This window comes from Canis lupus, chromosome 1 (genome assembly GCF_011100685.1).
Source record: "Canis lupus familiaris isolate Mischka breed German Shepherd chromosome 1, alternate assembly UU_Cfam_GSD_1.0, whole genome shotgun sequence".
NCBI classification, from domain to species: Eukaryota; Metazoa; Chordata; class Mammalia; order Carnivora; family Canidae; genus Canis; species Canis lupus.
Genome location: NC_049222.1, coordinates 30,944,182 through 30,958,860, shown reverse-complemented (window position 1 = coordinate 30,958,860; position 14,679 = coordinate 30,944,182). Strand labels below are relative to the sequence as shown.

General features: G+C 45.4%; 1 protein-coding gene and 1 long non-coding RNA gene across 4 annotated transcripts; one reads left to right on the top strand and one right to left on the bottom strand.

Moving 5' to 3' along the window:
- Positions 1-1,471: 1,471 nt before the first annotated feature.
- HEBP2 (heme binding protein 2) lies at positions 1,472-9,727 on the bottom strand. Of its 2 annotated transcripts, none has more exons than XM_038526142.1 (4): positions 9,588-9,727; positions 8,961-9,105; positions 8,057-8,237; positions 1,472-2,013 (listed from the first exon to the last, which is right to left on the bottom strand). In XM_038526142.1, the coding sequence occupies exons 1-4, from the start codon at positions 9,672-9,674 to the stop codon at positions 1,815-1,817; spliced, it is 612 nt and encodes a 203-aa protein (XP_038382070.1). In that variant the 5' UTR covers positions 9,675-9,727; the 3' UTR covers positions 1,472-1,814. The 2 variants fall into 2 exon arrangements, with proteins under 2 accessions (XP_038382070.1, XP_038382071.1); XM_038526143.1 differs by having other exon boundaries at positions 8,970-9,105.
- A 109-nt stretch (positions 9,728-9,836) lies between these two features.
- Positions 9,837-14,355, top strand: LOC111095460. Of its 2 annotated transcripts, XR_005353062.1 has the most exons (4): positions 9,842-9,950; positions 11,437-11,832; positions 12,298-12,425; positions 13,074-14,355. It is a non-coding gene; the product is annotated as an uncharacterized LOC111095460 (long non-coding RNA). The 2 variants fall into 2 exon arrangements; XR_005353061.1 differs by lacking the exon at positions 11,437-11,832 and having other exon boundaries at positions 9,837-9,950.
- Positions 14,356-14,679: the final 324 nt, after the last annotated feature.

The following is a 14,679-nucleotide window of genomic DNA, read 5'->3' as shown; positions in this document are numbered from 1 at the left end:
GTCTTTACCGAGGTTAGCAATCCAGGCCAGGGAGAAATGGGAATTATTGTCCCATAGGAGGGTCTAGGGGACCTAGGATTATGCTAATTATAGGGATCCAGGTTAGGGAGATTAATTTTAAGAGATATCACATAATACTGGGGTTGGAGGGAACTTAGCACCGTCTGGCTTCATCCTCTTACCACTGGATGCTCACATCTTCTTAGAAGTGATCACACGGTCTCTGCCTCAGCAGACACACAGTGATGGGAACTGGAAGCTGTGTCATTCACAAGAAGATTCATTGTGGAGAAGTTACTGAGCACCAACCTGCTTTTCTCCTTCACTCCTCCAACCATTACACTCTAGGAGGCTACTGTAGTTTCTGCCTTTCCTGCAATGGGCTTCCCCTCTGGGGACAGGGACTTCAACTTACCCCCATTTTGACCTCAGTCTATACTTCTAATTGATTCTTTCCAGCCTATCTGTTAACTCAGACAAAAGACCAGGAGGGCCAAGTATCCCCTGCTGGGAACTGAAACTACCCTCTCAGGCAATAAAGACCCTGTGTGATTGCCCCCAAGACAGTGATTGACCTGACCTTTACTGCCCACCTGCATGCACCCACCGACCTTTGTCCCACATTTTCTTTATATAAACCTGGAAGTATTTTCAGCATATTAGAGATCATCTTTAGATGCTAGTTCCCTATCTCCCCAGTGCTGGCCTCACTGAAATAAATTCCTTTCTTGTTTCACCACCACTCATCTGATTGCCTTTGGATCTTGTCAGTGGCACATGGTTGAAGCTGGTCCCTTTGGGAGCCCTGGAGCCAGAGGCTCCTACATCCTTGGCCCCTGGTTATATCTGAATGTGACTTTGTCTTCTCCAGGACAAGCATGCTCCAGCACAAATTAGGCATGGATTTCAACCTCCTTGATTTTGTGGCAATCCATTCTTTCAATAAATAGAATAATTTTTCTATGACCTCTGGAATTACATGAACTACTTTAAAAAGGGGGCACCTGGGTGGTTCAATGGTTGAGCATCTGCCTTACACTCAGGTTGTGATCCCAGGGTCCTGGGATCGAGTCCTACATCACGCTCCCCATAGGGAGCCTGCTTCTCCCTCTGCCTGTGTCTTTGCCTGTGTCTCTCGTGAATAATAAATAAAATCTTAAAAGAAATACTTTCATAATGCATGTGAATTTTAAAATTACATGTCTGTATACATGCCTTTGCACAAGAACATGGCTTTCTTGGGTTTCAAAACAGGATCGAGGTCCCTACCTTCATAAATTTCTTCTCTGCCATGAAATATTATCGACCCTTTGGGGTATGCTGGGAATTCTCTTGTGCAGTGAGGGCGGGGGGTGGACAAGGAAGAGGAGCCCAAGGGGATGTGACAGGGTCTGGCGCAAAAGAATCTGGTTTTTGTTGCCAACCGAACTTCACCCCTTGAGGCTTGACAGCCTCACCATGCCATACAGGATGCCTCTTTAACATTTTTATTGATAATATCTGGAGGGAATAACATCCAAATGACACAAATCCAAGTCAGAAAAGGCAACATGATTGTGATGCAGTGAAGAAGGGTCAAGTAACAGGATATTCCCTGGAGACTTGCAGACAAACTCCTTCAGAGCTGTTCACATGTTTCTAGAATACTGTCCCCTGTTCCCTGCGCATCTAGATAAAGCTTCAAGCTTTAATAGGCACCTTGGAAAGAAGCTCAATTCATCGTAGTTCTCTCAGTAGAGCTACTAGACCTGCAGTTTACGTGTAAGTAGAGTGTCGATGTCTACAGTAAGTGATGGTACTTCCCGGTTTTTTTCTCATTTATTTTCTTTGGGGGGTTCATGTTTCTCAATCAACCACACTTCATTATTTCCATCAAGCAAGTTGAAAGGACTGTTGTAGCCTGCGGTGTAATAAACCTTCTCATTGAAAACTTTTCCTTCTTCCCTCAAAATGCTTGCTAGTGTCAAAAGTTGCTCTTGATTCTTTTGAGCACTAGAGAATCCATCGAAAGCCCTGCGAAGGAGAAAGAAAAATAACCATGAATGATGTTCACACTGATGTAAATGTCAGCCTGGAAAACAAAGCTGATAGTATGAAGGCTGGAAGAGGTGCAGCTCCCGAGCCCTCCTCTTCAACCGCTGACCGGGGCCATTCCCCTCCTGTGGTTCCCATTCCAGTGCGACCTCATCACACCAACAAGACCCAGGAAGAGCGACGTATCCCAGCTGCTAGCAGGCAGATTTGGAACTTTCACCATCTCGTGCTCTAACTCTTGCTTCTCAGACTTTAACAAACACTTACAAGTCACGTGGGGATCTTGCTAAAATGCAGATTCAGGAGATCTGGGGCGGGGCCTGAGAATCTGCATTCCCAACAAGATCTCTATAATGCTGATGCTACTGGTCAGAGGACCACACTGAAACCCCCTTCGAAGATTCCCTTTCAGATTTTCAATTTTCTATGGAACATTTCCCCACCCCTCTCCTCCCTGGGAAAAGGGTAGGTGCCACATTACAGGTGAATATGATATAGTTTCGACCCTATGAATTTATAGTCTAATGGAAGAGAGGAACATTTTGGCAGCTTGTTATATATATCCTGAGAAGAGATTTGACAGAGACAGGATCGATATGCTTGGGAACACTGAGGATATGACTGAATCAGGGGTAAGGGATATCATCTGAGTTGGGTCTGGAATGGAGAATGGTTTTGCTGGGCAGAGAAAGGGGAAGGATAAGAAAAGGAACAGAATTTCAAGAATATAAGGCATGTTCGTAGTGAGGCCCAAAACGAGCTCTGAAAGGTGAGTCAGAGCTGAAAAGAACAACCTTGTATGTCATCTCAAGGCCTTTTGAGATTATTCTGAAGGATGGTGAGCAGTGAAGTAGCTTGATAGGATTTGGGAAAGACATATGGAAAAGAGACCGGGGGGAAGGAGCCAGTTAGGAAGTTGCTATGGGGATGGGGAAGAAAAGGCAGTCAAAAGATTTAAATAAAAAGTGGGAAAAGAGAATACAAGTTTCAGTATGGATTTTAAAGTATATAAACAAAAATAGCCATAGTTAAATTATGACAGCACACGGACCTAGCTGAGCTGCTGACATGTTAACACGATGAATTGGATTTTGAAGGTTAAGAATAGGAAATACAGAAAACTGCAAATGTTCCCAATATGCCTTCTTTAGTATAAGATTTATTATTGAGGTGCCAATGGAAAAGATTAGTCCTACCATTCTTCAGGTAAGATGGAATCTCTCAAGGGTACAAACCAACAATGTTCATGAGGCACCTAGATTGTTCCTGGCACACAGTATCTTTTAAATCCTCATTGAATAGTGTAGGAATCTATGTATGCACATATACGTGAAATAAAACATTGAAGATAAATTGATAAAACTGTTCTAATTTTCAGAATATTGACTGATAATGATAATTCTGAACCATATGTCAAGAAATATTTGCCTCCTAAGTTTATTATTTCCTTGGTGAATAACCAGCTCTTAGTATGTTCTGCCTAAAGCAAACTTGCTTTCAGACCCTATTTCTTCCTTGAAATCAAAATTTGAACCCCCTAGTTAGAAATCATCTTTTGTTCTATGAATACATATTGCTCTACAATGATCCATTCACAGCTTTATTCAGTACACAAACATGACTCTTTCCACACAACTGCCTTGCTAGGAGCTGCAGGATATAAACAGAGTACCATGTTACTGTATTTTTGAAAAAGTTATACTCTGTACCTATATCCTTATAATGTAGAATAATAGGAGAACAGAGTGGCTAGCTAACTGGGGAAATGAGGACAGCATCACAGATGAGATACCATTTAATCCAAGTCCTGAAGGATGAAAGTGGATGCTCCAGGAAGAAGAGAAAGAGAGAGCTAGAACCAGTAATAAGGTCATGTGCATGTTTTAAATATTTTACAGAAATTAAGTCATTTAATCTTCATGGCAAACCTATGAGATAAGTAGGTACTATAACTCTACACATTTTACAGCTGAAGAACTTTTGGCAAGGGAAATCTGAGTAAACTGCTGAGGTCACAAGTAAAGATATGTGGAAGGTTCTAGCCACAGCAATCAGACAACAAAAAGAAAAAAAAAAAATCCAGGGAGCACCAGCGGCTCAGCGATTTAGCGCTGCCTTCAGCCCAGGGCAGGATCCTGGAGACCCAGGGTCAAGTCCCACGCTGGGCTCCCTGCATGGAGTCTGCTTCTCCCTCTGCCTGTGTCTCTGCCTCTCTCTCTCTCTCTCTCATGAATAAATAAATAAAATCTTTAAAAAAAAATCCAAATTGGCAAGGAAGAAGTAAAACTTTCACTATTTGCAGATGACATGATAGTAAATACAGAAAACCTGAAAGACTCCACTGAAAAACTCTTAGATCTAATAGGTGAATTCACTAAAATTGCAAGATATAAAATCAATTTACAGAAATCTTTGCATTTCTATATACCAATAATGAAGCAACAGAGAAATAAAAGAATCAATCCCATTTACAGCTGCAACAAAATCCATAAAATACCTACGAATTAATCTAACCAAAGACCTGTAAAAGACCTGTACTCTGAAAACTATAAAATACCGGTGAGAGAAATTGAAGATCACACAAAGAAATGGAAAGGCATTCCATGCTCATGGATTGGGAGAACAAATATTGTTAAAATGTCTATACTACACAAAGTAATCTACATATTTAATGCAATCCCCATCAAAATATCAGCAGCATTTTTCACAGAGCTAGATCAAAGAATCCTAAAATTTGTATGGATCCATAAAAGACCCCAAACAGCCACAGCCACCTTGCAATAGAAAAGCAAAGCTGGAGGCATCACAATTCCAGACCTCAAGTTATATTACAAATTGTAATAATGAAAACAATAGGGCACTGGCACAAAATAGACACACAGATCAACAGAACAGAATAGAAAACCCAGAAATGAATCCACAATTATATGGTCAATTACTCTTTGACAAAGGAGGAAAGAATATTCAATGGAATATTGGATATTGCTCTTCAGCAAATGATGTTGGGAAAACTGTACAGCAACATGGAAAAGAATGACATTGGACCACTTTCTTGCACCAAAAAGATTCAAAATTAATTGAAGGCCTAAATGCAGGACTTGAAACCGTAAAATCCTAAAAGAGAACCCAGTAATTTCCTTTACATTGCCCATGGCAACTTCTTTCTAGACATGTCTCCTCAGGCAAAGGAAACAAAAGCAAAAATAAACTACGGGAACTACATCAAAATTTAAAAAATGCACAGCAAAGTAAGCAATCAACAAAGCAAAAAGTCAACCTACAGAATGACAGAAGATATTAGCAAGTAACATATCCAATAAAGGATTAGTATCCAAAGCATACAAAAAACTTAGAAAATTCAACACCCAAAAACCAAATAATCCAATTAAAAATGGGTAGAAGACATGAACAGATAGTTCTCCAAAGAAGACATATAGATGACCAACAGATACATGAAAAGATGCTCAATATCACTTACCTCACACCTGTCAGAATGGCTACAATCAACACAAGAAACAAGAGGTGTTGGTGAGGATACGGAGAAAGGGGACCCCTCATGCACTATTGGGGGGAATGCAAGTTGGTGCAGCCACTGCAAAAAACAGTATGAAGGTTCCTCAAGAAATTAAAAATAGAGCTACCCTATGACCCAGCAATCACACTACTGGGAATATACCTAAAGAATCCAAAATACTAACTCAAGGGTACCTGGGTGGCTTAGTCAGTTAAGCATTTGTCTTAGGCTTGGGTCATGATCCCAGAGTTCTGGGATTGAGCCCCCACATGGGGCTTCCTGCTCAGCGGAGAGTCTGCTCCTCCCTCTGCCCCTCCCCCACTCTCTGTCTCTATCTCTCTCTCAAATAAATAAATAAATAAAAATTTTTAAAAATGCTAATTCAAAGGGATACATGCACCATGATGTTTACAGCAGCTTTATCTACAACAGCCAAAACATGGAAACAGCCCAAGTATCCGATGATAGGTAAAGAAGATGTGCTATATATATGCGATGGAATACTACTCAGCTATTAAAATAAAAGAATGAAATCTTGTCATTTTCAACGACATGTATGGACCTAGAGACTATTATGCTAACCAAAATTAAGTCAGTCAGAGAAAGACAAACACCATATGACTTCACCCATCTGTGGAATTTAAGAAAAAAACGAATGAGCAAAGGTTAAAAAAAAGAGAGGCAAACCAAGAAACAGACTCTTAACCATAGAGAACACATGGTGGTCATCAGAGGGGAGGCAGATTGAGGGGGTGGGTGGAGGAGATGAGGCGGAAGAAGGAGGGCACTTGTCGTGATGAGTGATGAGCTTCGGGTGACGTGTGGAAGTGCTGAATCGCCCTAAATGGATACTATGCTGTATGTTAAGTAACTGGGATTTAAATACAAACTTGAGAAAAAAGAGAGCCGTGGCACAACATGCACAGGTCAGTGAGGGGTGGGGAGGTCAGTGGAACATAACTAGTGGGGAGACAAGGCTGGGCCACTGTAGAGAAGGCCCTGTGAACCATCTCAACTTCACCCTGAAGCAAGTGGAAAGTCACAGAGATTTTTCGTGAAGTAACAGGTTGGGGTTCTTGTTTTGCTGCTGTAGTAGTAAGGAAGAGCATGGGTTCCGGGGTGGAGCGTGAGAGGAAGAGAATGGCAGGCAGGTTACTCCCAACAGTTGGGAGGCCACTGAAGCAGAACAGTCAAGGCCCAAGATGACTAGCCATCCGATCATCTCCTGAGCATCAGGCGTCGCGCCAAGCATTGTGGGATATACAAAGATGACTGAGGTGTGGTTCCTAGGAGATGATGTTCAGAGGAAGTCACAGGGAAGGGCAGAAAAGTAGATTCATGGATCACTTCCCAGGAGACCAGTTGTCAGGAAAGAGTGCTTTGATGGTGACCTGGGAGGGCCTTGCTGGGAAGGCACTATAAGATCACTGCCCACATAAATTGGGAATTGGGGCGCCGCTCATTTGTAGAGCTGTTGAGTTTAATCCCCACTTACCTCATGTGGAAATGTCTGGCAAGTCGGGCAACCTGGGCTGGAAACACTAAATTTGAGAGTCACTGGACACATGTAGTGAAAGCTTTATAAACAGATCACCCAGAGCAAGGCTGCTATGACGGGACGGTCAGTGTGGTGGGTCGACAGCACTTCTCTCAACAGAGAGAGGAATGGGAGGATGGGGGGACATTCTGAGACTTCAGGGGAGCAATGAGTATCAGGAGAACAGATTAGTCAGCACATGTAGGCTGCGGGGGTCACACGGGCAAGGGGTGCCATCATGCGCCGCAGGCAGGGCCACTGCTGAGGGTGATGAGGACAACAGTTCCGAGGAGGTGGCCTGGGTTCTCCCAGACTGAGGAGCGGTGGTGTGAGGAGCACGGGGGAGACAGAGACCTTTAGCAGGCTGGTGGTGCCAAGAGGGGGAGAAGGGAATAAAGCGACTTCAGTATGAGACTGTTATCATGTTCTGTGCGTGGTTTAAATTTCAACAGAGAGAATTTAGGGAATGAGGCAAACAGGTAGGGAAGTCTGAAAGGGTAAAAAGGAACCAGCCAACGAACAGGGGCGATGATGACAGGACCAGCTGCCATCCCTCAGGCTGGGGAGCACGGGGCGGGGGAGGGGGGAGGTTGGGGCTAACAGAGCCTAAAAGCTGGGAGGGGGGATACCGCACACTGTGTGGCAGGGTTTTTGCTCAGGTTTACCTCCATGGCAGATAAGGGCAGCCTTGCCCCCCCTTTTTTTTTTAACTTTTTTTTTTGAGAATAATGTGCATTGTGTCTTATTTGTGTGGAAGGTAATCAACAAACTCTTTATTAAATGAGTTGATTATATCTGGCAGCAGACCCTCAGAAACATATAAAACTAAGCCAGCAGGAAACCCCTGGAGAATGCACTAGACCTCTTTCTTTATGGAAGGGTGAAAGCCTGCGGAAACTGCATAGGAGCGAAACTGAGTGCAGGCAAGGCCAGCTCGCAGTCCGCAGGGCTATAAATTATCTACCACTTACCGTACAAACACGGTCATCTCAGCTCGGTCTTCAATGAAGACACCTGACTCTGAAGGCCGTGGCGGATCCGGTTGCTGCTCAGAGGGGATGTACAGGGAAATGGTAATGATAGACTCACTAAAAGGACCTGAACCCGGCTCCACGAGGCTTGTCACTGGAGCTGTCATCTTTATCTTCATCTCTGGACCATAAAAGACCAGGAAAAGGGCGTGAAAGCAGATTTAGTATATTTACGATGACTTCTAAAAACTTAACCTATCATTTTTTGATCCAGGTTTCCTGACTGACTTTATGCTACTGACATAAAATTCACCTTTGAGATCATTTTCATCATGAAAAAATAAGGGCAAAACGATTCAATTATCCACCGGCCACATTAAACACTTTCTGTACTATTGATATTTTTGGTTAATAATAAATTCTAGCTTTAGGGATGGAAGGGAAAATTCAAGATTGTATAGACCAGCCTGTCCTTTATTTTTTTACAGTTCAGAACCTGAGATCCCACGGGTTAAGTGACCTGCTAAAACATAAACAGAGTCAGAGCCAGAACCAGAGGTCTTGAGACCTGATCTTGCGCTCTTCCTACCTTCCTGCCTCCTGATGACTCTTAACTTACCAGTCACCAAATTACCTCAAAGCATTAGCCACGAAAATGACCTAAGGCTGGTTGCACGGAGGAGGCCGGGCTCGTCCAGCGGAAACACGGAACAGAGGCTGAAAAGCACTGCCCTCCTCCGGGCTCTCAGCGTCCTGGGGCGAGTCCCTGTCCTCAAACGTGAAGCCTTCGACGATCTCATGATTTTTCTTTCCCAAAGTATATCTCTTTAATAAGCTAAAACGCAAGGATAAGCCCGGGGACTCGACCACACCGTATATATGACTATAAGGCACACTGTCTTACTGTCTTCACCTCTCTCGTTTTTGCCTCTCATGTAGCTGTCCAGCTTGCTGTAACCCGTCTGGATGGCCGCATCCCAGTCCAGGGACTCCACGGAGGTGCTCACCCACTTGGCGGGTCCATAGCGCCGGATCTCGTAACTTCCCGGCTAAAACGCAACAGAGAAGCCCGAGGGAGTCATTCTGAAAGGGCAGGACGAGGACCGCGACGGCGCAGGGGCCCTACCTCGGTCGGGCCCACCTGGGCAGGCCCTGATCGCGGCCTGCAGCCCCGGCGCCCCTCCCCCAGGCTCCGCGTCCTTGGACTCGAGACCTGGAGGCGCCGGGGTCGCCGGGCTCTGTTCGCGTGACGTCCTCGGGGCCGGGCGGCTCCCACCGCGGGCCCTGGACCCGATCACTTCCTTTTCTCTTGTTTAACCTCAAAAGACACTGCGCTGTGCCAGTGGGAACTGAGATGTAGCCGTAACGTAGGGCTCCGGCTAAGCGACCGGCATTCCCCATCGGGGCAGGAACGGAGCTGGGGGCCCAGACAACTTTAAACATTGTCCTTTTTGCTTCCATCTGCGGGACCCGCCGGCCCCACTGCAAGTCGCCGGCCCCCCCGCCCTGCCCTCGCCGCGGGGGCGCCTACCTGGGGGCCCGCGTCCTCCGGCGCCGTCCAGCCCGGCGTCTCCACGGCTCGGGCGTCCGCGGGCTCGGGCTCCTGCCGCTCGGCCATGGGCGGCGCCGACGCTCGGGGGAGGCTGGCGAGCAGAGCCGCCCAGGGCCGCCCGCGGCGCGCGCCCCGCTCCCGGAGTGCCGGCCCCGCGCGCCCGCGCCCCGCTCCCCCCGCCGCCGCGCGGCCCTCCCCGCGCTCCGGGGAGCCGAGGCCGCGGGAGCCCTCCGGGGCCGGGAGGGGGCGCTGAGACCGCGAGGGCCGCCGACCCGGCAGCAGGGGCCGCTTGGGCCCCGCGTCCTTTGGGGGTCCCTGCGCGCCCTCGCCCTCGTTTATAAAGTAAGAGGCGCGCAGCGGGGTCCACGCGGGGAGCCCGGGGCGGGGGTGAAGGATGGGCGCGGCTGCCGGGGGCGCTGGTGGAGCCGGTTTGGGAACCTCTCGGCGGCTCCACCCGCGCGGGGAGCCGGTTCTGCAGAGCCGGCGTGTCCGGGCCCCGGGTGCACGCGGCGGAGGCGGGAGGGAGCCTGCGCGCCCGCCCGGGGCTCCACCTTAGGGCCGCCCGGAGCTCCGGCGCGAGCTGGCTCGGGACCCGGGACCCGGGACCCGGGACCGGCCGGGGCTGCGGAGGTGGCCGAGCGCGGGAGGAGGCAGATGGGGCGACAGTCCTGCCTGGAGAGGCTCTCCCGCGGTCCCGGTGGATTGACCTTTCCCCGACATGACCCCAGAACCTCTAAGTTGGCCCCACTGGAACTATCAGGCGGCGGGGAGGAAGGTTAAAAGGGGGGCAGAGAAATGGGGGGAGTCCAGCGACAGGACTCTAGTGCCTTTAAAACTTTTTTGGTTAGATTTATTCTTTATTTTTCCTAAGAGATTTATTGAAATATAATTGATGTACCATAAAATTCACCCATTTTATGGGTACCATTCAGTGGTTGTTAGTATATTTACACTTGTGTGCAACCATCACTACCATCAATTTTAGAACATTGCCCCCCCCCCCCCCCCTTTAGCCGTCATTCCTCAATTCCACATCCCCAAGTCCTAGGCAGCTTCTAATCTGCCCTCTTTCTCTACAGGTTTGCTTATTCTGACATTTCATATAAATGAGCTAATACAGTGTCTTAATCTGTGAGGCTGCTGTAACAAAATATCACAGACTGGTGGCTTATAAACAACAGAAACTTATTTCTCAAGGTTCTGGAGGCTAGAAGTCCAAGATCAGGACACTCGCAAGTTAGGTGCAGGCCCTTCTCCTGGTGGCACACTGTGGGTGGTGTCCTTACAAGGTCGAAGAGGAAAGGCAGCTTTCTCTGGCCTCTTTTATAGGGGCATGAATCCCATTTATGAGGGAGTCTGTCCTCCTGACCTAATCACCTCCCAAAGGCCCCATCTCCTAATGCCATCGCCTTGAGCATTTGTTTCTCAAAATAGGAGTTTTGGGGGGATGCGGGCATACAGACCATATAGCATACAGCCTGTGGTCCTCTATTGCTGGCTTCTTTTACTTAGCAAAATATTTCAAGTTTCATCCATGTTGTGTAGCATGTGTCAGTACTTCATTCCTTTTTGTAGCTGAAAACATTCCACTGGATAAATATTTTTCATCAGTTGATGGACATTGGATTCGTTCAACCTTTTGGCTATTATGAATCATGCTGCCATAAATATTTGTATACAGGTTTCTGTGTAGACAGATTCTCATTCCTCCTGAGTGAATTCCTAGGAGTGGGATTGCTGGTCAAATGGTAACACTATATTTAACTTTTTGAGGAACAGCAGACTGTCTTTTATTTTTTAATTTTTAATTTTTTTTTTTTTTTTGCAGACTGTCTTTTAAAGTGGGTGGTGCACTGTTACATTTACATCAGCAGTGTGTGAACATTGTGTTTCTCCATATCCTCGCCAACGCTTGTTGACATCTGGCTTTTCGATTATAGCCATCCTATTGTGTGTGCCTGGTGTAAAAAAAAGTTTTTTTAAAAAATTTTTTTGAGATATTCATATAGCATAAAATTCACCATTTGAAAGCGTGCGATTCAGTGGGTTTTAGTATTGTCAGTATGTCGTACAAACACTATCACTAATTCCAGAACATTCCATCAATCCAAAAAGAGACCCCTCACAATTTAGCAGTCACTCCCAATCTCCAACACCTCTCAGCCCCTGGCAATCACTAGTTTACTTGCTATTCCTGTGGATCTGTCTATTCTGGACATTTCACGTAAGTGGAATATAACGTGTTCTTTTGTGACCGACATCTTCCTCGTAGTGTAATGTTTTCGAGAGTCATCCATGTTGTACCTTGTATCAGTGTTTCATTCTTTTTTATTGCTGAAGAATATCCCATTGTGCAGTCTTACTGCTTTAAAGCAACTGAGGTTCTCTTTTTCCTTTGCCCGTCCTTGCCGTAATGAGTATGGTGGCCTGTGGACACATGACACTTGCCAGTGTTTGTATCAAAGCTATTATGCTGAGTTATGTTTGAATTATTTAGTGAAGACTGAATAATGAATTTTGACTGAAATTTTAAAAACAGCCTGACTCTTTTAACTTCTATAACATGTGATCCACTGCTTAGGTGACTTTGCAAAGTTGGGAATGTAATTTTATGTTGTGAAAAGCTTTAAGAGAAAAGGAAATAATTTACATTGTTGTTTAAGATTTCTGTTGTTTTTTCCATCTGCAGAGTACCTTTTACAGTGATTGATGCCTTTTGGGGTGGGGGAGCATTTTCTTTGTAGAAGAACTGAGGCTAAATTTGGAGACATTCATTTAAGAGGGTGTGGAATGTACAATTAACAAAGATAACAGCAGGTGACTCAGCTGAGTTATCTATATTTATAGGGTGATAATTAGTCATGTAAAAGAACAGAAGGAGGGGAAAAAAGGATTTATTTCAAAATAATGGGATTTCAGTTAGAATAAATTTAATGAAATTCAGAAGGCTCAAGTTTTATATCCATATGTCAAAATAATCTAGCTAGTTTTCTTGTTGATTAATTATGGTAAAATTGTTCTATTAACTCACACTTAATGAATGTATGACATTATGAAGAAGGTAGTCTAAGCTTTACAGCACATTTGGTGGTGCAGTGTGGCTCGATTCTAACAACAGGTGTCTCCACTTCACCCCAGCCAGGGGAAGAGAGCCCTGCAGAGCCCTGCAGCAGGAACCCCAGAAGATTCTCATTATTTGCAGAAGCTTTATTCTATAAAGTCACCATGCATGTTGAATTAATGAGTACTGAACTATTGCTTCTGGAGGAAATACAGAGTTAGGTTCCTGTGAGCCTCTGGCCACATTTTTTGCCAATCACTCCATAACCTTGTTTTATATGAGTTATTGTATAAAGATACCTTATTTAAGAGATGCTGTTGATTATTTTGATTCATTGACATTGAACTCATAACCAACTCATACTTTAATGAAGCTTATATGACACATATTATCTCCTCCAAAAGGTACATCCCAGCCTTCCTGCACTTAGGCATAGGAGTAGCACTTCAGTGTTATGATTGGAGGCCATTTTAAGCAACAAAATCAACAAGAAGCACGAACATGCAAAAAACATGGAACAAAATAGACTGCAAAAAGGACACTCGTTCACTGTATGAGAGCTGAAACTAGAGGGCAGAGCCCCACCTTATTTGACCTCAGCTGGGAACGTGTGCAACCGGTGGCCAGAACTCCTCGCTGCTCTACACATGCAGATGTCCACTAGTGACCGAGACGGTGCTCTGAGTATTGCTTTTGAAGTTCGAAATACGTACCAACAAGTCGGTGAACTGGCAAATATGGAATCTGTGAATGATGAGGATCAACTGCCAATGCTGCCTGCAGTAAGTTACGCCGGTCGCTTCTATCCATATTTCCTTGGCCAAAACAAATCATAGGGGCTTGTTTGACGTCAAGTGCAAGCACACTGTGTTCTCAAAGAAGAGCTCCAATATTTGAGAGAAGCGCTGATGCTCATTGGTGATACAATTTAGTCATTCATTGATAATTCCATACTTGCGGTAGATTTTCTTTTCCAAAGACAGTTGCAATATTATCTCCCATTCAACATGCTGCTCTTATAATGTGATTTTGATACATCCCGGCCCCCTCCCCTCTGACATCAAGAGATGGAGGTCTATGCTTTTTTTCCTTGAAACGGGGCAGGTTTGTGACTACTGTAGAAGTAACCCTGTGTTACTTCTGAAGCTGGATCATTAAGGACTTCCACCTGATTTTCTTTAGGACAATTACTCTTAAAAATCCAACAACCATGCTGAAGGGAAGCCCAAGCATCTCCACGGAGAGCCATGTGTAGGTTCCTAGCTGACAGCTGGCGTTGACCTCTACACGTCCAAGTGACCAAGTGTTCAGACATTGCCAACCCCCACCACTGAGTCACACCACACATCCTCCATTCCTCTAGGCTGAGGCCTCAGGGATCATAGGGCAGACACAAGCTGTCCCTGCAGTACCCACAGAACCCGTGAGCATAAATAAATAGTTATATTTTTATGCCACTAAGTTTGGGGTGATATATTCTCCAGGGTAATAACTGAAAGAGTGCCCTCTATGTACAGCGCTGTTGTAGATGTTGGGGGGTTTTAGTCATACATAAAATTTCATTCTAGGGGATCCCTGGGTGGCGCAGCGGTTTAGCGCCTGCCTTTGGCCCAGGGCACGATCCTGGAGACCCGGGATCGAATCCTACGTCGGGCTCCCGGTGCATGGAGCCTGCTTCTCCCTCTGCCTGTGTCTCTGCCTCTCTCTCTCTCTGTGTGACTATCATAAATAAATAAAAATTTTAAAAAAATTTCATTCTAGTCTTCGCATATCTTACAGTCAGCTCATTGTTTACTATGGGGCCATTCTTGCTCTCATAAAGAAATTAGGTATTTGGTCTTTCTAGAGTTACCACTGTTTCAAATATAGGAACTGTATAATGGGTAGCAACTTGGTAGTCTATCAGGAAGTACCTTTTAGTTTGCCTGGCTTCCCCTTTAGTTTTGGTGAGAATTATAATACTCATCCATCACTTAGACCCAAGACAACCCATGAAGCCCCTCTTACACT

Excerpts from the sequence above, each read along its gene's own strand:
- HEBP2 (XM_038526142.1), bottom strand. The coding sequence starts at position 9,674 with ATGGCCGAGCGGCAGGAGCCCGAGCCCGCGGACGCCCGAGCCGTGGAG. Across the intron at positions 8,238-8,960 it reads AAACGAGAGAGGTGAAGACA|AGATGAAGATAAAGATGACA; the intron begins GTAAGACAGTGT and ends TTTATGGTCCAG. Across the intron at positions 2,014-8,056 it reads GAGATGACCGTGTTTGTACG|GGCTTTCGATGGATTCTCTA; the intron begins GTAAGTGGTAGA and ends TCTCCTTCGCAG.